Here is a 22,863-nt window from a genome sequence, read left to right as displayed (position 1 = left end):
GATCCTAAATATAGTCATACCTTCCTGCTTACTGAAAATACTGAAGACAAGACAGTTCTGCAGAGCATTTACAGGACATTTGCTCTTTTAGACCAGACTTTGAGAAACCAGCTAAAGAAGTGCTTTTACTCTTCCCTACTCTGACAAGAGGTGATCTTGAAAGCATGATAAACCATACAGACCACACTGACTGTTCAAGTGCAATGGCAATACTATCTTCATGGTCCTTCACTGCCCTACCTCAGTAATCAGAGTGATAGTAGACAAAAGTGATTTATCAACAGAAAGATATGGATCCTGACGCCTCATGCTACCTCCCATGAGGGCCTTAGCCTACCGCCTCAGCTGTTCTCTCATGAAGTATTCTCCCTGGAGGGGGGTAAAAAACAGGAGAGAGGAGATCTAGTCTCTGCTCAGTCTTGCCAGTGCCCTGCTGAAAGATCAGGAGCATATCCATCCCTGTTTCCTGTGCTTCATTCTGCTCAGATATAAGATTCAGTATACTTCTCTTGTTGGTAAAGTGCCATGAATTCTGCTTGAAAATATTAATCTGTAAATCAGGTTAGGTATTGTACTAGACAAATACTTAACTACACCTCTGGAAGAATTGTACTTGTTATTCTATCCTCACAATGGAGGGACCTATGCTCAGTGAAGTTCTTCTGGAAAGGGCAAAGACAGTTTAGAAAAATCCTGACTAATTTTAAAAAACGTAATTTAAAGAACGTTTAAATGTAGTTGCCATTAAATCCCATTATAATGTATTTATTTTCTTGCCTGTGGTTGAGGTCAAGAGAGGCATACAGCTATATTAGACAAAAAAATATTAAGCTAACCCTCCATTCATGATTATAAGAATTTTCTTTTCTGCATTATAAGAATTTTCTTTTCCGCATTATAAGAATTTTCTTTTCCGCATTCAAAAAGGTACTAAAATATGCCATATTACAACTTTGTTATTTTACTTTTCTTTTTAAACATGCCTGCAACCATAGCGTTAAGAAAAACTAAAGCTCTGCTATAATGATTGCAACTGCATGTCCATAGCAGATGAAAAGCAAAAAAGCTGCTTAAACATATCTCTTTGCAAACATGCAGAAGAACAGCCAAGAGTAACCAACAGCCTTTGCACACTGAAGTGAAGAAATGGATGGATACCACCTTGTCCACACAACAAGGTGATGAATATTTCAGAAGTGCATATTGTTATGCAGTGTTGTATCCAGCAGTAAAGCCTACCTTTAAATGGGTACCATATGTAAATCCTAACTTGCATCTAGAGAGTAAACCTCTTTGTGGATGTCGGTTTAGCCATCTTCAAAAAGATTTTGGTGTTATTGAATTATCAGCATAGTTCTCTGTAAGTTTAGCTAGATAAGCAGAAGTCCTTCCAATATGGTATACTGGGCAGTGTGAGGGCCACAGACTATCTCAAAGAAATCCAATGGACCCTGCCAGCCTTTTCCTTTATAATATTTCAGCCTTAATTTTCAAAGCTTTCAGAGCATCAGGCTTCAAATGACTGAAAAAATGAAAAGCTTCTTTGAAGGTCAATCTTGACCATCTTCTGGTCGTTCACAAGCCACCATCAGACAAGCCATCTGCACTCAGCAATTAAGGAAATAAATAAATAAAACCAGAAATGTAAATATTCACTAGAATTCTTTCAAGGTCCTCAAAGGAGGAGAAGAAAATGCCATCTTTACTCACCTTAAACAGAAAAAAAAAATCCTTGGAATTTTATAGTTACTGCCCTTGCCTTCCTACACAGAAGACAGACTGACTCAGTAAATCCATCAGTCAGATCATCCTTATTTACATTTTCCCACAACATAAACATATAGCAAGTCCATTCCTAGACCTAATACCAGGCCTACCAAACCTTACCTATAACAAAATGGCACCAGTCAACAGGAGTGACCTACTTTCACAAACTAGGAGATGGAATTGATTTAAATCCCAGGAAATCAGATCTAGTATCAAAGTGCTGCTAACACAGTACAGAAACACTGGAAATCGGTAAAGAAACTACGGAAGTTCACATTATGAATAACATGGAATAGGTATTGGGAGTTTTCCATTCATGTAAATGGTCATTACACACAGGGCTACCACCAATCCCAAAGCTATTTGAACCATTCTGAATGTTCTTCTTCTTGCAATCAATTGCTTGCAAGAAACAAAACCACCCCCTTTAAAATATAGGTTGTCAGCAGAGATTTGTCCTTAACCAGTTACACCATGATGCTTCACTACCACAACATTGCTGGTAATCAGAGGGGGGAGTGTGCTCTTTAGTCAAGCCATTTGAAAGGTGGTGACCCATGTTGTACAAAATAAGCATGGAAAACCATTTTTGTAGCAATAAAAATTAAAAACCAGAGCAATATTTTGCTACAAAAAGCCATCTTATTTGCTTAAAAGAAAACCAATAAACAGATGAAGGCACCACTAAATACAATTTCATGTAAGTAGAGAATTCAGTCCAGAAGTTGCCTGTGACCAATATAAGTAATTAATTAGAGTTGAGGAAACATTTCATAACCAAGGCTTCCAGCCAAATTTATTCTGATTGTAGAATATGCATAAAACAGATTGCTGGCTATGTATTTATTATCTGCATTTACAGAATTTGTCAATGTTGTGTTTGTAGTCTGTGGATTGAATGTAGTGAATATTTCACAGTATTTACAGAAGGCTCACACAGGGCAAAGAGTGTCATAATAAACAAAAGTAGAGCTGGCCAGAAACAACAGGAGAGGAGAAAATATTTCCTCTTTTAAAGCATAACAAATAAGAAAACAAGATTTCTGCCAAAAATCTGAAAGATACATCAGTATTTCCTTCAGCAATAAGGATGCATTCCCCAGAACTAAAACTGTGATGGATGCTGTTAAGAAGCTTCATGGAAATACGTCTATTGTTTGTGCTACATATCATTTTGATGTGTCTAATGCTTCAATTACTCAAGATATGGGTTTTGCATACTACTGACCGAGAATTTCAAGATTCAAGATGTGATGGAAGGGGAATATTGAAGTACTTCCTCTCTGCTCATGAGTCAGGCATATAAATCTAACAGACATTTTGTTTTACTGTAACATGAGAAAATTTATTTTAAAGCATTTTCCCATTAACTAGAGTTACCTAATTGAAATTTATTATTTATTCTTTTCTGGCAAAAAAAAAAATTCATGGACAAAAAGGAAAACTCTCTAAAAACCCCCAAAATTTAATGAGGTTACCTATCTTTAGCCTAATACCAAATCAAAAGAAATTTACAAGTGTCAAATCTCTTTTTTAAACCACAAACAAAATTAAATTAAAATTTATAAGATGGAAGAAACTTTTGTTTAATAATGTCATGTCAGATGTGAACACATCTATCAAATACCACATGTGCTGAAAATAAGCCAAGGAGATTAAGTCCTTGCCAAGGATTGAAACAGGTTCTTCAACAACAGAGGAAGGAAGATTTCTCTGGGGGGAGGTTGGAGTAAACCTAACAGAAAAGAAAGAGTGTAGGAGGAAAAAAATAATACAAATGCTAAATAAATCAGTTCTCTTAGAGTGGATGTGGGTAAGAATCTTACCTACTTTCTCTGGACCAAAAGGAGAAATACTGGTCTCTTCAGTTGACTTTTTGATAACTCTATATGCATATTTTCACTCTATATGTACATTTTCCCTTCCCCTTGTCTTTAATATCCAGCTTGGTCATGCACAAATGTGACACTCTGGAACTAAAAACTGAGCGGTGTCACAACTCAGACCTTGCAGGGATTAATTTTTGTCTTAGCATCTCGCCTACAGGCTGAATTTTTGGCTTCTTTTTGACAAGAACACATGACCAGATAGTTCTGGATCACTCCCCAAGGATGGATGTTAAGAACCACACATCACTAATCTATAAAATCAGCATTCCTCTTAATGAAGGACAATTACAGGAAAACATGAATAGGAAGTTTCAACATCCCAGCCACTATTCACTTGGAAAAAAATCAAACAAAAATTTGTTCCAGTGCTTCTGAAATAAAACTTATACCAGCACTTCTAACTCTCTGACATGTTCAGTGTTTGGGTTTTTTTCTTTCAGTTCAACCTGGAGTGAAAGCAGACTTCCAAAGGAAAAAGTATTTCTTGCATAATATGAATCCTCTCTTAATTTTTGGCCATCTCTCTTTTGGATACCTTTTCTCCCTATTGAGCTAACATGTGAATTATATTCTATTAGATACATCACATCCAGTTCAAAATCTTTGAAGTCTAATGCTTGCTACCTGGAAGTAAATGATCAGATGGGCTTACTGCTGGCATTCAGCAAGCACTGATGTAAATAAGACTTGATTGCTTAAACATCCATTGATGGCAAATTCAGAGGGATGGTGGTACAGCCACAGCCAGTTCTTTGGATTGAATTCTGCAGAGTTCGAGTGAATGTGTGTGAGTGGTTTTTCCCCATATTTCATCAGCTCTATTTAATGACACATGCTTAGCTGCCTACAACACAGAGGACTTCTTGCAGTACGCTCACTGAACTCACAGGAACCAATCTGAGCTGGATTTGCTCAGAACAATAGTCACGTTTGTTGCTAATGGTCCCAAACAGGGAAATCTACTGAAAGGTCAGATGAATGGGGAGGAGGATATCAGGTTATAAGTGCCATGGATGTATGTTGGGTTTCAGGGAGGGAGAAGGGGTCGAACAAGCATGCCTTAGTGAAGGAGTACTGAACGGCGAAGCCAGGTTGGCCCTGCACAGCCATAGAGCTTCAGAAACAGACATCAGCATGCAGTTACCTGAGGTTTCTTCACCTTAATGATCCAGGTGGGAGGCACAATGACAGCAGCATGAGCCCCCAAGGAACATGGCTCCTCAATGTGATGTAGCATGAAACAGGTGACTTTGTTATGAAACTGCAAGAGAGGAAAATAGAAGAGTCAATAAGGAGGGCAAGAAAGACAAAGGGAAAGCATGGAGAGGAAGAGGAGAGTGATAGCACAAAAGCTGGAGCAATGTTCCCAACTCTGCCATCTTCAAGTCCTTCAAACAACAGACTTTTAGGAACATATATCTAAAGATAATTTTTCTTAACTATGACTTCCAAAAAAACTGCCCAACAAAGCAAGACAAATCACCTAACAAAAATAAGCAAAAACCCCAAACAAACCCCAAACCCCTCTCTCCCCCAAAAAAACCACTAAAAACTACACGGTGCACCAAGACTCTTTTCTTTGAGGACTCTTATCAGCCAGGTGTAGTCAGAGTGTCTTTGAGCAATAGAATGGCAAAACTGGGGGCGATTCACGAAGGGGGAGCTCTGAGTGCCAAGAAAAATGAAACTGCTTGCAGAGGCCATTTGAAGTTGCTACCTATCTCCCTCTTATTCACTTACCGCCAGCTTGCACCAGGAACAACTGATGGCCACAATCTCTTTACTGTGGAAGGAGAATTTCTGCTGAAATCCCTAGAATAAAGAGGGGGGAAAAGATTTAATTCCTTCTGAGTACAAGAAAATATACACTTTTAGTTCCTGTGCTAGGTGTCTGTGCGAGGTTGATTCAGTTCCCTGAAGCAGGGCTGAGGGAGGTGTGATAAAACAGTGCCAGGATTCATAGAAACAATTCTTCAACTAGGACATTTTCACACACTTTAAAAACATTTCTCAAAAACATTATTTTTTTTTCTAAATTTCATAGTTAGAAATGAAGGAAGAAGAATTCGAAATGGAATGTCTGTTTCAATGGATTTCTACAGACCTGACAGATTTTCTGTTGAACAAAATATTTTTCTTGTTGCACTTTTGCCTGCTCTAAATATAAGCAAGAATTTGACTTTTCTTTTTTCTTTTAAAACACAGTGGAATCAGTTGCAAAGTCAGCATGGAAATGTTCTCACTGGGAAATTTGGCTTATTGACTTGGAACAAAATCTTTTCAATAAGTACCAGAAAAGCAAGATGGGCTAGTTCAGATAAAATACATCAACTGAAATATTTCTTTACCATTTTAAAAAGAAGAAAAGCACACTGTCAGCCACAAATGAGAGACTTCATTCTCCCACAGAAGAGCTTCATTTTGTAGAATGCAATTTCAGCAGACATATCACTTTTCTCTAAATTCTAAGACTGGAAAAGACCATTGGACCTTCTTGCATATAACACAGGTAACAAATAGTAATTTACAACCTAGAAATTTAAGTTCAGTAAAAGCTTATTTTAGCCAGAAGCAGAACTTGTCTTGGTTAATGGCTACAGTAGATGGAAAGTCCAGAATTTTAAGTAGTTTGTCAGTTACCTTTACTGCTTAGATTTCATATTGGCAGTTGTCATTGGCTTCTAGCAGGCCACTCTCTCTACTACTTTAAGTAGCCCATCATGACCCAGAATTTTCTAATTCAGCCTCACTACCAAGTCACAAATTTGTGAGGCAGTTTTCTTTTTGACAAGATGAGTCTTACCAAAATCTCCTACATTCTAGGCAGTGCCCAAGACCCAATGCAAAGAGTTATAATGTGATTTAGTAACATTTAACAGGACCTTGCCTCACTGCTTCTATAAGTAAGGTCCTAGTTGCTGTGAAAAGGAACAAGAAGATGGATCCTGCAGGAAATATGAGCCTTTTAGTGATCAGCACAAGGGCAATGTCAAGCACACCAAGAAGGAGAGCTAAATGAACAACCAAAAACTCATTCAGAGATGCACTGATCTTTTTAAGTGAGGGATTGAGCTATAATATTTCCATACATGGTAGCTGAAGGCAATCCTATCAACAGTCTGAAGAGGAGGAGTCTCTACCTCTCTGCCGACCATGCAGAAGTGCACTTTACAGCCCCCTTTTTCAAGTGTCCTCAGCATGGATTCAAATCAGCTTGCCACATGGACGGCACCACCAGCTAAGGCCTACTATTAAAGATGCTTGTGTCACCTCTGTCTAGATTTTTTTTTTTCCTAAATCCTTCTCTTAATGACCCAGGGTTTTACATTCAGAGAAATTTAAACGAGGAGTTTCTTCATCACGATGATCATTTACCATACTGTGCCTTAGTAACGGAGCAAGGTCAAATGGCTTCACAAAGACAAGCCACCAGCTACTTCTTGTTGGGCAGATCTAGCCTGCCATTCACTGTGGGCACAAGAACAGAGTGATAGTATGTATGATATGAGTGGCAGAACAGAGTTCTGATACTGGACAAAACATTGTTCTCATTCACTCATACTAGTGATTCTTGATGTTTCTCACAAATCTCACTTTCTTGTCCCAAAGTGTATTAAAAACAAATTATTTCAGCCCTTGGTGGGCATGAAGTGGTTTGTTTTGTTCTGCTTTGAAACGACCAAGGGAGAAATTCTTCTCTCCCAAAATCTTCACTAATAGAACCTAAAATTCAGTACATTAATTCCACAGCCCATCAGTGGTGCATTTTAAACATATGGACCGAGCAGCTTGTCTGGTTCTGGATGGACTGTTTCTCATTTATTCAGTAAGCCATTTGGGGTTTAGGGAGTCATTAGAGAAAATGATACAGCAATAAAAACATATTAATGATAAGTAGCAATAAAACACTACTTTTCTTCCTCAAATTGCTTTACAAATGGGAGCCAATTCTTCCTAAGAATACATGTTTGAAGTAAGACAGCAATTATTTGAAAGTTAGCTTTACAAATAAAGGAACTGATAAAATAATGCTGTTTACTGTGGATCACAGTGAAATTGGATGAAGACTTATCAGATGGAAACACTAGAGCCCTCCACATTCCTCCAGAAATCATGTCTCCTGACTTCTTTCAGTGAGAAAGAAAACTAAACTTCAGTTATTTTGTTCTTGGTTCATGCAAGGAGGTCTTCAGCCAGCTGAACATGAGCCAGCACTGTGCCAAGGTGGCCAAGAGGGCCAGTGGCATCCTGGCGTGTATCAGGAATAGTATGGCCAGCAGGACCAGAGAAGTCATGCTGCCCCAGTACTCAGCACTGGTTATGCCACACCTTGAGTACTGTGTGCAGTTCTGGGCCATTCAGTGTAAGAAAGATGTTGAGATGCTCAAATGTGTCCAGAGAAGGTCAACAAGGCTGGTGAGGTCTGGAGCACGAGTCCTGTAGGGTGAGGCTGAGGGAGCTGGGGTTGTTTCACCTGGAGAAGAGAAGGCCCAGGAGAGACCTTATTGCTCTCTACAACGTCCTGACTGGAGGTTGTAGCCAGGTGGAAGTTGGTCTCTTCTCTCAGACAATCAGTAACACAGTCTCAAGCTACACCATAGGAAGTTTAGGCTGGACGTTAGGAATAAATTCTTCACAGAAAGAGAGATTTGCCATTGGAATGGGCTGCCCAGGGAGGTGGTGGAGTCACCATCCCTGAAGATGTTTAAAAAAAAGACTGGATGAGGCACTTAGTGCCATGGTTTAGTTGATTAGGTAGTGTTGGGTGATAGGTTGGACTTGATCTCAGAAGTCTTTTCTAGCCTGGTTAATTCTGTGATTCTGTATATGCAAAGTGCCTTGCTGCACTCTTCCCATGCTACTTGATACAAAAAGGAATCACATTTTTATTGCATGCCATATTGCAGCTGATAGCTGAGGACCTATATCAATATCCAGATATAAATATCTGATTTTTCTCTGACTTAAGTGTTGTGCCATAGAGATGAGACAGTCTTCTTACTAGCTGACATGAAGAGGGAGGCAAAGAGCAATACAGTGCTAGAGAAAGGAAAATAAACCCTTATGTTAATTTAATTTCGTCATACTTCTCAACAGATTTCAGGGGGTCAGAGTACTCTAGCAGAAAGGTCCTCAGTAGCTAAGGTATTTCTTTATCCCTTTTAATGGCTTTTTAAAATAAAATGTTTACAATCTCTAGAGCAGACCAAATGTGAAATGGTCTCACATATTTAAGAGTGTTAGGGCAGAAAGAAAAAGCCTCTTTTTCCAGAAGCCTGAAAAAAGTAGGCTGTCACAATTTTTGCACAGAGGACAGCCCTGCAGGAGTGCCATATAGGCACAGAGTTAGCTTATCAAAGAAAGAAGCTCAAAGAGCCACAGCCTGCCTTCACCTCATTTTCAGCAGCCAGTACAACACAGTTTTCCAGGGTTTGTGATTCACCTACCTTTACCCTTCCCATATGGGAGACAGGATTGCTACTATTGCAAGTGCCAGGCTTGTCATTAGCTCTTAAGGAAGGCTAGGTGTTTAGGACAGAAAAACATCAGTGACTTAGAAGAACCTCCTGGCTACCCTAAATTCCTATGTGCTCAGTGTTATGTCTGTGCTGCACTGGACATCTTACCTTTCCGCACTGCTTGCACTTCCCCTCCTGTCTCCGCCTGTGCACCCAGTGATGTCGGACAAAGTTCTGCAAAAGGAGGACAACAAATATAGGTTATAGGAAGCAATGGCAGCTTCCACTCAGCACTACCATCTACGTGAAATTGGTTTACAGACACCAAAGGAAAAGTCCCTTCAGCCAATGCAACAATTTCTGGAACAAAATGCAGCAGTTTCCATGGGAAACTCCAAACACAATCAAAACTGGAGGAAGAGTAAGGATGAGATGGTGTTCTTTATTCATGCTGAAACACACCCAGAACTGCTTTTTTGATACTCTTTTACAAAAAGAGGAAAGTTCATTACATGACACAGAGACAATCATCACCTAAATACACAACACAGATGTTCCCAAACACTGCTGTGTGCAAGCCTCACTGCAGGGTCCCATTCTATTCTGCTTGGAAATACAGCCTTATAATGCAAAAAAACACCAGTCAATGCAAGGAGAAGAAAAGGAGGGGAGCAAGGAGCAGTTATTGAATGAATCTTTTACCCCTATTCAGACTACTTACATCCTGAAAGGCAGCAAGACCAGAGGGTGAACAGGACTGCTGCCCTTGTTTCTGTGCAGGCAAGGGAGAGGCAAGAGGAAAGAGAGTGAAATGGAGGGGGGCAACAAAACAAACACTATTTTAAAGGTCAGGAAGAAAAAAACAAATGTTACCAAAAAAAAAAAAAAAACCACACACAAAAACCCCCAAACACACACAAAAACCCCCAAACAACCAACCAGAAAAGATGAATGAATGGGAAAGAGACAACAGAAAGATGAAATTATTTGTGTCAGTGTTAAGTAATGGAGTGCTTCATCCAGAATTAATTTTAATTTATCCTGGGAAGGGGAACATTTCCCACTGGGAACAAATACTCTGTATAAGATTCATCTGAACCTAAAAACACTGCTGCAGCTCTTCACGAGGTAGGTCAGCAAACAAATCAAATGAAAAGCAATTGTTGCTTGCCCATTACTTACTTCTCTTGGAGATCTGGAGCCTCCTTCTCGGAAAGTTGGTTTGCAGCGAAAATTAATCTGGTATTAAAACAAAGCTGTTAGAACTGGAAGAGGGCTGAGACAGAATTTATTCCAATATTGGTTCAGGGCAGACCTCTGAAACATTTATTAAGATGTTAGCTTGAGCAGCTGAAAAAAAAGTAGTTCATCCAGATGCCAGAAAACCTTTTTTTGTATGCCGTAAGAATTCTTCTTGATGGATTTCTACACAGCCCTCACCTTCACTTAAACCATCGCTGCCTAATCAGTTCAATTATTTAAATTGTCTCCTCCCTGCTTAGAATGAAACCACTGGACTTGAGTTGAGATCTCAAAAGTTAATAAGAGCTGGAAATCTAACTCTGTAAGATCTGTTTGCACATCCCAGCTTCATGTCTTCATAAACAAGTTTTGTGGAGAAATCTTCATTCACATGAAGTAAATTGTGTAAATTACTCTAAATTCTACCTTTTGCTTGGATCAGACTGCTTTTATCCACCTTTCCAAACTCACACCATTTAGAGCATTGTGCTGCCTCGTGTTGCAATGTTGCCTCCTTCAGACAGAAGAGGAAAGAAAGATAACAGGAGCTTTCATGAACAGAAAAGATTTGTAGGAAGGTGAAGAAAAAAATAAAAAAAAAATTCAACAAACAGGCAAGACCTATGAGGAAGAAAAAATTCTTTTGATAAAAGAAAGAAAAATCAGAGCTGAGGGGGAAAAGAAAAACATATACCAAAGAAGTGAGAGGCAAGGGAAAAGTCCAAAGTATATGTGAGGTAAGGATACACTAAATGAAATAAATTCAAGCTTAAGTTGAGTATCCTTCAAAGAATAACCTACTTAAGGATTCTGCATAGCTATGCTTTTGTTCTAAAGATAGAGGGATTGAGTTTCCCAAAAGTTAAATACAAGAGTTCCCAGATAAATAAGTTCTTCTCTCATTTAATAATGGCTCAAGGGAGGGAAGAAAAGAAAAATAGTAAATAGAAGAGTATTAATTAAGAAGAAATTAAAGACAGAGATATTAGTCTTCCTCTATTGCTCTTCACCTGGAATTGCAACTCCAGGTCATGGCAGCCTGGAACGACCCCCAGCTTTTATTTATTTTACTTAACTACTTAGATCTTTGCTATGAGGGCTAGGCAGAAGACTTCCATATGAGTTTTAAACTCCACAGGGTTTAAGAGGGATGCAGACTTTGCAACAGTCCTCTGTGAAGAGGTGAATTTCATGGTCTCCAGAACAGTGTAAACAAGCTCAACATATTGGGTTGTATCTAAGTGCTTATTTGCTCTGGCTGGCAGTGCCACCAGCTCGCCAGGCTACAGAGAGTCAGAACTGCTACTGATGAAGGAAGTCATGAAAAATTCACTGGTAACATTCTGTGCTGAAAGCATGTGCTAATGCTAATTTCACTGTGGGTAAAAGCATCGGGGGTGGAAATGGTACTTCTCCAACTTGGTGTTATGGCAATCACTGTGACATTTGTCAACACACGTCCAAATACTTGGAAAGGGAAAAACAGTTTCCAAAGGGTTGCTGCTATAATTTCGTTATGCGTCAACTTTTTAGGAAGGACAACACTGCAAAACATATAGGAGTGATAATGAAGCTCTAATGAAATCAATGGGGAAATTCCCACTCATATTTCTTTACACATATCCCACTGAGAAAGAAAAGTGTGGGGAGAAAATTTCGTTAACACATTACTAGTTAGGCATAGGCAAGACAAATCACTGATTGGAAAAACAAAAGGTGCTTGGGCTTCATCAAGGGCTTATTGGAGGAACTGAGAAGCAAGATAGATGCTCACAGAAATAATAGCACTATAATGGAAAAGCTTAATATTTTCAGTTTTACAAAGAAGAACTTGAATCCTGAAGTTTTAAGGAAAAAAACAATACAGCCTAGTAAATGCAGGGGGAAATGCTCATAATGGCACCTTATACTGCATCGTTAAAAATAAATATAGCTGTCATATAATTAATTATTCTAGTTTATAAGTGAGGAATTTTGCAAGGCCATTTTTGTACATGCCAGGAGACTGCATTTTCTACCTTCACTTTTCAATCTAGAAATAGAATGAAATTATTTCTTAAACATAAAAATACAAAATCATTCCATGGGGGTATTTTTTTGCCTTTTTTTGGGTTTGGAGTGTTTGCTTATTCCTTTGCTTTGTGGGGTTTGGGGGGGAGGGTTTTTGGTTTGGGGGGCAGGGTTTGGAGGGGCAGTGGTTGGTTGGGGTTTGGTTTGGGCTTTTGGGGGTTTTTCTGTCGCTTTTGGTTTGTGTTTGGGTTTTGTTGTTATTTGGTTTTTTGGGGTTGGGTTTTTACGGTTTGAAGAAAAATATTTTTAAAAAGTAATCTGGAATTTGAAGTCAACTTTTCAAACAAATATATTTTTAAACATCTATGGAAACCTAGTTTGGGATTTGGTGTTTTCCAGATGAAAACCTCGTTAAAAGAATTAAATGAGTGCTGTCCCTGTCAGGCTCCAGAAGATGGCAATGTCTTACCTTCTCTAACTGCTCCATGCATGCATTGTGAACCACAATCTTGCAGGCAGCACACTTCCTTCGCAGGGCAGACTTCTGCAAGAAAAAAAGATGCGTGCATGAAGGTGTGCTATCCCCGAGAGCAAGACTTTGTGAAAAAAAACAGCCACAGTACTCCAGAAGTACTGGAAAAAGAAGAGGTTCCCTTTAGGAAGCAGATAATGCTGTTAACTGTGTAAATCATCACTCTAAAAGGGAGCAGCCTACGAAGATGATCATAGAATCATAGAAACATAGAATCAGTCAGGGTTGGAAGGGACCACAAGGATCATCTAGTTCTAACCCCACCCTGCCATGGGCAGGGACACCTCACACCAGATCAGGCTGGCCAGAGCCTCACCCAGCCTGGCCTTAGACACCTCCAGGGATAGGGCCCCAACCACCTCCCTGGACAACCCATTCCAGGCTCTCACCACTCTCATAGTGAAGAACTTCTTCCTCACTTCCAGCCTGAATGATGAGCAGAGCCAGAATCATACATGTCAATAAGAACTCAGGTTTGGAAAAGTATGTCATTTTCATGCTTACTATATTAATATTTAATTTGATAAGCTTGACCACTGACTTACAGAAAAATACTTGCATACTTTGGTCATTAAGCAGAGAATTATAACCATCTCACAGAATGTTGTTAAACACTTATGACATCAGAGACAAAAATCTCAATCTAATTATGTGGGTTAGTTTTATTAATTTCAGTAGCGCCTTTAAAATGTTTTCCATTAGATCCCCTGGGCCAAAGTATATCAAAAGGCAAGAGAATGTGTTGAGGAGAAAGAATATATTTACCTTTTTTTTTTCTTTGCACACAATCAATCTAATTAACCAAATGGAATTAACTTTCATAGAAATTTAAGCTACAGACTTGTACTTAAGGGACAATATTTATAAACACACAGTAAGCTGAGACTGATTTGCTTCAGATTTTTACATTGGATTTATTAATATTCATTTAAATCTCTAATAAATTATTTACTTAGAATTTTCAATACACTGTAACTAAAATCAAAACAAACAGGGAGCATAGCTTCAGCTCACAGTATAGAATAATTAGTATAATTTTAATATGCCATAATTCCGATTCATAATTATCTAGACACACACTGACTGTACATGTTCACATTTATGTGGAGTGGTGTTCTAATATTTCACCAGAGGATTCATGACACAACAGATTAAGTTTTCATGTGTTTTGTGACCTGTTAAGCTGAAGTGTGCTTTTAGTCTCTGCATGTTGTCTCACTCTCCTTGATAAATAAAGAAATCAATCACTAAGATCAAAAGCTGCTTTTTAAAGTGCTTTCATGATTTTTGAATGCTAGTGGCATTGCAAGTAGTTACAACAATTTATAGTGAGAGACTACTAAAAAATTCAAACTATCACTTCTATTACTTCTGACTTCTTTGATTTATCATGAAATGTCAGCTTTATATTCCAGAGATTATGAGTTAATGTTTTGTACAGGATAACATTTTATACAAGGTCTGTGCAGCCATGGCTTAATTATTTCCCCACCGCTTCTCCATTGTAAACCCTTGATCTAAAATAAACTACATGTAGAAGAACTAAGTCAAAGGAAGATTAGGACAGACACAGAAAGATGCAATGTATTCAAAAGATTCAAATTGGAAAAGCATTAGTCTCTTGACAGATGAGGTTAAACTAGCCACAGTACAGGTAACCAGATTTCCTTTTCCATCTGTAGGTCTTTGCTACCCCATACACTGTAACATGCCATAAACCCCATATAAATGCAGCTATCCCCAAAGGGAATAAAAAATAAAAAGAAAAAGAAACCTGATCCAGATTCAAAGGCAAATCAATAAAGAACTGATCCAATTTAATCTCTGTTGCTTTCTAATTACGATTCAACATCTTCAGTTCTATTGGCTGGAAAAGCTTGTCACCATGTAAGATGTCTCCTAACACTACCAGAGGTGTAAGTGCTTCCAACTTCTAGAGAGTCATATCTCTACAGCTAGGAGACCACCTTTCAAACCATATGCAACTTACTACTAAATCCCCATGATACTTTCAGTGTGCTAAACCAGGAGAAACTATTTATTCAGTTTTAGAAAGGTAGTCTTTATTAAGAGCATAAGAATGGTCCTACTTGAGTCAGACCAAAGATCCAGTTAGACCAAACAAATCTTGTCTCCAGCTTTTGCCAAAACCCATTGCCTCATAGCAAATAAAAGTGCAGGTCAAACAAGCAGCAGCTGCCTTGAATACTACCTTACTATCAGCAGTCCATTACTGCTGGGACTTTGCTTCAATACTCTCTAAGTAGTCATAGACTTCACAGGCTTGGCCTTAATGGTATATGCCTTAGAGTAACTTGCTTCAGAAACAATGTGGGATAAGTATTAAATAGAGCTCTGGAAAGCCCTAGTATTTTAGATAATACTGCCCAAAACCACATAATTTAGAGATAAATCCCATGAAGAATTTTCATATGCAGTAGAAAACTTCCAACAGAAAACAGCAGAACATGAATATTCTGAAATAGGAGAATGCAAACACCCCAGTATGAGTGCACTTATTGCCAGGGGAGTTCATTCAAGAGTTTGGAAAATCCAGTGCAAATCCTTGTAGTTATTAAAACCACCAAAACTTTAATCAGACCCTACTCTCAGAGATCCCAAACACACATATTTGCATATAAAAACAAAATAGGCTACTTTCTTTGAACATTTCTGCAATATATCAATATTCTGAACTTTTTTTTTTCCCTTAGCATGTTAAAAAAGCTACACACTATTCATTCTCACTGTGTAAACCTGGATCACTCAAATTTGCTTGGGGATTTTTACCCCAAGCAATAAAATCTTTAGGCAGCAGCCTTTTGCCCCTTTTGCATTCCTTCTGGAATATAAGCATCAACATCAACAGTAAACAGTATCAGCTCCCAAGCATTTGGGTACTGTATCAGTCTGAAATCAGGCTGTCACCTCTGAAAGAGAAGGGAATCTGAAACTCACTGAGAATTTGACTTGGCAGCTTTCCTCTCCCAGGTAGCAGAGGTCCCCAGAAACATTTGTCTCCAGCCACAGATGCTCTCCATTCACAGCATTTTCCTGAGAAAAAAATAGTTTGTGAACTTCATCCACATAAGTATAGAGAAAAAAAAAAAAATCTGCTTTTCACCACAAAGTAGGAGGGAAAAAATTCCAAACAACAATCACATGTTCTTTTGTTTTTCTACAACACAGCCAACAACACTATTAGCCTGGCTGACCACCCTTGCTTAAGTGATGCTGATCATACAATGACTGATGTGCTACCAATCAGAACCAAAGTATTTTTGTGTACAGTTTATTGAGGTTTTTCCCATGTTCTTCACACATGTTGCATAGTTTAACTGAGATTTCATAAGTAGGAGAAATACATAAAAATTTAAAAAGAACATAAAATCAAGAGAGAAGAAACAAAAACCTAATTACTGAACTTTCAATTTGAGAAGCCCCACCCCCCCCACCCCCCCCCCCAAAAAAAAAGAAAAATTTTGAGAACTGGGCTCAGAAGCACAAAATTTCATACTGGCAATAGCCTTAGGATGACAAGATAGTTTAGACAAAGCAAAATGCTTTCTTTAAAATGGTTGGATCAATTCTGTATGCTTATGAAAAGAGGTGGGGAGAGATCATATTTTAACTTTATATCTAAAAGAATAACACATGTAACTGAGAGCACTTTCCCCCAAAAAATAATGACCTACCTAACACACTGAAAATTAGTAATGACTATCAGGGTACGTCTCATCTTTGACTCTCATATTTGGCCCAATCTATAACTTGATTCTATTAAAAAATTCTTCTTCTGAAGAAATTGGGTTGTAGAAAGACTGCAGTTTTCATTTGACTGTAATCCTGCCTCAACTAAAAAGAAGTCTTGCTACTTGAGAAAAGTGAATAAACAGGATTTCTGTTCAGTCAGAATTAGAGCAAGATGGAAAACGCTTTGACAGTCTCTGACATTTGGTTCCCACACTGCAGAAGTCACAAATGATGACGCTCACCAAACAGATGGCGTCCGACAGCAGGATGCTCTGAAATAGCCATCTTGGTTAAAATAATTTATTTAAAATACCACTGACAGTTTCAAAGTGATGAAATGAGAATGCTTCTCTTGCCGTACAGATTTCTTAGGTAATGCAGAGAAGCAGAAGTGGCAAAACCATTTGCCTTCTAGAGTCCGAGAACATTCACGCTAGCCAAGATCTATGCAAGTCTGCACATAGTGCCTATTGCAACTGTGGTGCTCAGCAATAACCAAGAGGATAAGAACAACTTTATTTTGTTTCTGGTGAGTCAGAAGTCACATCATACTGATAAAATTACTAAGCCCATAGCATTGCTCAACATATTAAATGCCTGTCTAGTTTAGGAGGAGCCAGAGAAGAAGACCAAAGCAGGAGGATATGAACTCACTAAAACTGTTTGACCTGAACATATTCTCTGCTGACAAAACACTGCAAATTCAACATTATTACCCAGAGCTAAATTTTATAGATAATAAAAGATGTTTAGGAACTATGAAAGCTATATAAGGAAGCACACAGCTCCTGGGACAGAATTTTTAATGAGGAATCAAAATTACATTACAAAAAACAGGTTAAACACCCCTTCATTCAGACCATGTCCACATAACTTGCCAGCCAAGATTTCTAAAGATAAAGTGGCCTATTTTCATAACCTAGTTTAGACTGAGCCTGTTCTCTACTGTTCCAGACTATCATAGATTCACATGTCTGACTATTTTACAATGTAAATAAAGTCAGGAAGTCTACAAGGATGACCTTTGTGGCTCATACTATGATAGAGGTCTGACAAGACTAGATAATAAAAATGTAAATGATCTGATCTGGTGTAAGTGGCACATTTCCAGATACTTCCTGCCACAAACAATTTCACAGCACTGTGTGTGAAAAGTCATAATTTCAATTCCAGCAAAATGACATTTGTAAAAAAAAAAATATTTCATCCTGAAATGGATGCCCTTCCTCAAAAAACTTTGCCTGTTGATCATTTTGTGTCAGTAAGATCAAAGATGATTATTTAAATTTCACAGTAGAGTACCCACAATACAGAGCCAGCCAACTCAGAATGTGTCTTCAGACTTAAATTTTGGCCCATGAAGCAGAGGTATAAAACCCTTCTATGCTAAACTCAGATCATCTTTGGATGGCAGGCCTTGTCAAGAAAGCAGTGAGAAAATGTAGCTGGAAAACCCGAATAGATCTATCCTGTGTTGCTCGTGTCTGCACAAGTTTTCATGTCCCTGTCTTCATTCCATAATAGAAGCATGTTCCTAATGACCAGCACTAATTGTGATAGCAATGCAATGTTGTGTATTGATTTTAAGACGGACAGAGCATTAGCCAGAGATACTGCTCAAACACCTACAGTCCACTCTAAGGCTGCCCTTGGTTCCTTCACAGGTCCATTGGAGACTGGAATGTTGAGGGAATGCACAGGAGCCAAGTGTTGGAGGCCTGACCTGGAGATTGCTTTCCTAGAAAGTGAAAAGGAAAACAAATAAATGCAGTGTATATCCAATATAATTACACAATATAATTCTCCAGCCCACCCTTCTCCAGAACTCAGAAGAGGCAGTACAGCACATAACTTCAACTTGGGTGAAATGGTGCTTGAATGCCAACTACTTTTAAAGCAGTTTAGGAAAAGAACAAAGTAATCTGATCACTGAAAACTACTGTTTAATGAAGGTCAGTTACCCATCTGGCACTAAGCTGAAATGTAAAATTCAGTGGACTACGTATGTTCTGTTTGCAAGCTTAAGTGGAGTCTCCATTCATTACACCTGTTCTTTACATTCCAGCTGAACCTGCTGAATCAATCTATGCCTTTATCAGAAAAATGAAATGTGGGTTTATAAAAAAAAAACATACATAATATCTGTTGTTTTTACTTAGTTCATAGGCTGGGAAATATCCGTTCAGTATCCAACTATGCAAACCAAGATACCACTTAATCAGAGAGAGGACTCGGACACTAATACTCTTTTTGAGCATATCAGCATCCCTTAAGGTATTACTGCTTCTTTCCACCTTTTTTGATCCAAAGTTATTCCTACAGCTCTTGGGGCACAGACACAAACTCCTTCAAAAGTCACAGATAGTGACCAGAAAACCTGGAGCTCCACAAACACTAAGGGCGTATTCAGTGCCTTTTTTGCTATAGGCACCCAGCCCTGCCAGATCACCCTCTAATAGCAAACCATCAGAAGGAAGCACAGCACAGTGTAAACTCCAAGTTCAGCTGCATTTGGACAGTAGATTTCATAAAGCTTCATAACATTATTGTGGTGCATATTTTCGTACCTGATGGTGGTGGCTAAAACAATCTCACAGCTTCATCTACAATGATTCAGAAGAGGACAAAAGCATCTCAAGGAGAGATCTCCTATTGTAAGCCAAATACACTTATCTCCCCCAAAATGAAATGACAGACTGTTCATATAAAGTGCATTTTTGTGATACCACTCCCACAGTGCAACAGCTATTTATAGCATCTCCTAATCTTACCACTGTCCCAAAGCAATAAAGATCAATTGAGCCAGTGGTGACAATCCAGGTCAGCCATATGCTAAATAATCTCTCCATTGTCCTGAAAATATACAGCACAATATATACCCACAGCAAAAGAGCTTGGAAACCTCACTGTTCACAGTGCATGTCTGGAAAAGTTGAGTGAGCTGAATCAGAATCTCTTCAATTCCGTTTTCTGTGAGTAGCATGAACAATTCAAAACATCATCAGCCTCTGATCACCCAATGCTCCCTTTCCACTTAATTGGGCAAGACATTGACAGTAAGGGTTTTTCCAAAATATTTTTCATTTGACAAAAATCCATTAGAGGGAAAGGAGTCCAAGGAAATTACTTTCACTACCTGGCAGTATATCAGGAAAGAACAATTTAGCAAGAAAAATTTTATGCCATATGTGACAGTACAACGTAAACTACACGTATTATCAATGATCAGATTAAGGACTTAAAGAAATAAACCACAGAAAACCGTACTTAAAGAAAAAAAAATAAAATTGCATTTTTCCAGAGAAATGTCCAATATTTCAGGATCTCCTTCCACACTGTTTTGGGTATCAATTCAGTTATTAGTGCTTTCTATACATGGGAGTACATTCTTGTGTCCTTTCATGGTTTGTAATATGATAATTTGTTTTGGTGGAAATGGGCACTATCACATTTTCCACTCTACATCGATAACCATGACAAAGAAAGCATATTTAGCCTTGCTTTCATAACAGAGGAAGGTAGCTTCCACTTTGTCCAAAGCAGTACTTAAGAGGTGGTTGTACAGTAGAGCACTGGCAATTAATTATTATTTCATGAATAATGCCAAAATTTTCAGCCAACACAGCTTACAGCTTGTTACTTATCAGGCAGCCTGTAAGGCTGCATGCATCCACTAACCAAACCTACTGCAGCAAAGCCTGTAATGAATATTTCCAGGAATAAATTTATCTGACCAGTCTGAGGACAAGGCTTCCAGCTGGAAGGCAAATTCAGCAGAGACTTAAAAGGTAAATATGCCTAATGAACAGCCACACATATCACAGCATCAAGCTCTGGATACTCTTTCAAGTCAGAATTAGAGATGTGTAAACCTCCTGCTGCAGAACCTGAGACTTGGCCCACGTTCCTTTAAAAGTGCGCTGAGGCAGATGAGCCTTTTGGGGAAGACTTGGCACAGATTTGTGCCAACAGCCTGCCCTTCCTTCTGCATGCCAAGCTGGGTTTATGCTTTGTCTGAAAGCACAGAAAACAGGAGCATGGTGGTAACATCTATTTTTTAGGTTTATTTTAAAATAAAAGTCTTAAAATTATCTCAGGGAGTACAACTTTACATGAACCAGCCATAAGTGCCCCTTAGACTCAGGGACAAGCCAAAAATGCCCACTTTTGCACAGCTCTTGTCAGAACTATGTCTCAGAAGGAGAGAGAGTGTGGTAAATCACACTGCATATTCTGCTTTTCCCATTAAAAAAAAAAATAAAAGAAAGAAAAAGGAGAGAGAGGGGGAAAAAAAAAAGAGGCCAGGCTAAAGAGCAAACACATTGCCTTCTAATAGTGTGAGGTAGATGAGAGAGGGGGAAATGGAGGAAAAGAGAAGGTAGCACAAATCTGATAATGGAACAGATGCTGAGTATCCAGGTGAGCTCATATTACTTTAACTAGCAGATTACACCACCTGGCACTTCTCCAACAGAAAGGTAACACAAGTGGCTTTTAGTAATCTTTCCCTACAATTTCATTTCTACTGGGCTGACTGCATGAATGAAAACTCAAAGCAAGAGTAATCTCCATTCCCCTAAAAAGGCACAGCCAGAAAAGGTTAATCTGTATTTCCACAATATTTTCCATTCTTCAGACTAAGTCCATAACTATGTTAAAATGAGCACATCAGCCACTCTGATGATGTAGCAACCAACAGCAAGGAAATGTTACAGCATATGCAACAAGCAGCATTTTGATAATTACTTTTCATATCTAGTGATCAGTAAGTAATTTGTAGCAGGTGTTACTGTTAAATTAGCTAACACACCACCATTGTGAACAAGTGAGGGTGCACATACATGTGTATGCCATTGAATGCACAACAAGCAAAATTACCTGATATTAATTCCAACTGATTCCATAGTCATTATTAAGGAAAGTTAACAGAACTATCTTGGAAACCAAAAGCAATCAGACACTCAAGCTATTCAAGTATAATAAAAACAAAATAAAATTAAAAATTCAGTTAAGTATTACATTCTCATTTTGCTGAGAAGTCAGATGAGACTCAACCTACTTATTAGATCAAAAGATACATATTTGATTAGGGGGGATTTGAATCCATATCCCTGGGTTTGGCTTTACTAAGCCTTTTCTTCCACCTAAGGCATATTGAAATCTCCAGTGAGTTGTTTAGACTGGATAGTTATGGCTGAATTCTCAAAGACCACAAAAGACAATTAGTCAATAGTAAGAAGATATTTAAGTGTTAGAAAAATCTATCTGGAAAAGAAAGAGTAAATTAGTGCTGCCTGTGGTTAGCATGTTTGTTTGCCATTTTAGTTGTCACTGATGTTGGAGGCTCTGCCTTGCCAGGCTGGGGTTATTACCCTCTTTTTCATAGTCACCATTTGGGTAGTCTCTCAGTTGCACGAAAACAGAGGCACAGATCCTATTGGCTAGGACATCTGCCAGGAGATTCAGGGAAATATTTCCTCAGAGTTAATCCAGATACCCAGAAAAGGACAGCCACTTGTACAACATCATTTAATTTACAGTAATTCTGTTTTTCATTGCACATCCAGTGTAGATAAACCCTACACCTGACAGCTCTCAGCACTGCCAATCACAGTTTGAAGATCCCTGCACAAGGCCAGGCAGTACTTGCACACCATATGAGCAATTCATAAGTGTCTGAGTTTGTCTGGAGGTGGTTTCCACTCCTACAATTTGGTGCTTGTGAAAGTCATGAAGAAGATGTAGTGGCTAACCTCTGCCACTACTTATGTTTTCTCCATACATCGCTGCTGGCTGCACAGTGCTCCTGGAACCTGCTGTTCCCAACTTGCCTTCTGGGCATGGAGTGTTCTCTTTTCAGGTTGACCCCAGGCCAATGATTATTTCACTGTAACATCAAGACTCCCAAATTTTGTGCATTTGGTGTAAAAGGAGACAACTTCAGTCCAGCCAAATAATCTGTCTGGTCAAGCATCTCATTTGGCAGACAGTAACAGGTATTTAGAGAAGCACCGGAACAAATTGGGTGAGCCATTCTCTGGCATACTCCAGTCCCAGCTTCCAGTAATCAGTAGTTTAAGGACTTCCTGAGCTGGAGGCTGCTTCCAGACCTTTGTGCTTAATAGCCTGTAATGGATCTTTACTCTAGGAATGTTTTGGTCCTTCCCTGAACTGATTTGTACTCTTGGTCTCCACAGCAGCCTATGTAATA

At 38.7% G+C, this 22,863-nt stretch overlaps 1 protein-coding gene across 2 annotated transcripts in view; it reads right to left on the bottom strand.

The window, feature by feature from the left end:
• DGKI (diacylglycerol kinase iota) overlaps nucleotides 1–22,863 on the bottom strand; it is a 201,271-nt gene that overhangs the window by 107,874 nt on the left and 70,534 nt on the right. For both annotated transcript variants that reach the window (XM_054387069.1, XM_054387071.1), the window contains exons 2-8: nucleotides 18,282–18,390; nucleotides 15,858–15,953; nucleotides 12,837–12,911; nucleotides 10,298–10,354; nucleotides 9,284–9,349; nucleotides 5,397–5,468; nucleotides 4,801–4,917 (exon numbers count right to left, since the gene is read on the bottom strand). In XM_054387069.1, the coding sequence (XP_054243044.1) occupies nucleotides 4,801–4,917; nucleotides 5,397–5,468; nucleotides 9,284–9,349; nucleotides 10,298–10,354; nucleotides 12,837–12,854 (330 nt within the window). In that variant the 5' untranslated portion in view covers nucleotides 12,855–12,911; nucleotides 15,858–15,953; nucleotides 18,282–18,390. The remainder of the gene's footprint in view (nucleotides 1–4,800; nucleotides 4,918–5,396; nucleotides 5,469–9,283; nucleotides 9,350–10,297; nucleotides 10,355–12,836; nucleotides 12,912–15,857; nucleotides 15,954–18,281; nucleotides 18,391–22,863) is intronic.

This window comes from Indicator indicator, chromosome 14, assembly GCF_027791375.1.
Source record: "Indicator indicator isolate 239-I01 chromosome 14, UM_Iind_1.1, whole genome shotgun sequence".
Classification (NCBI taxonomy): Eukaryota; Metazoa; Chordata; class Aves; order Piciformes; family Indicatoridae; genus Indicator; species Indicator indicator.
The sequence above is the reverse complement of the archived record's forward strand: the minus strand, read 5'-3'. Positions and strand labels throughout refer to the sequence as shown.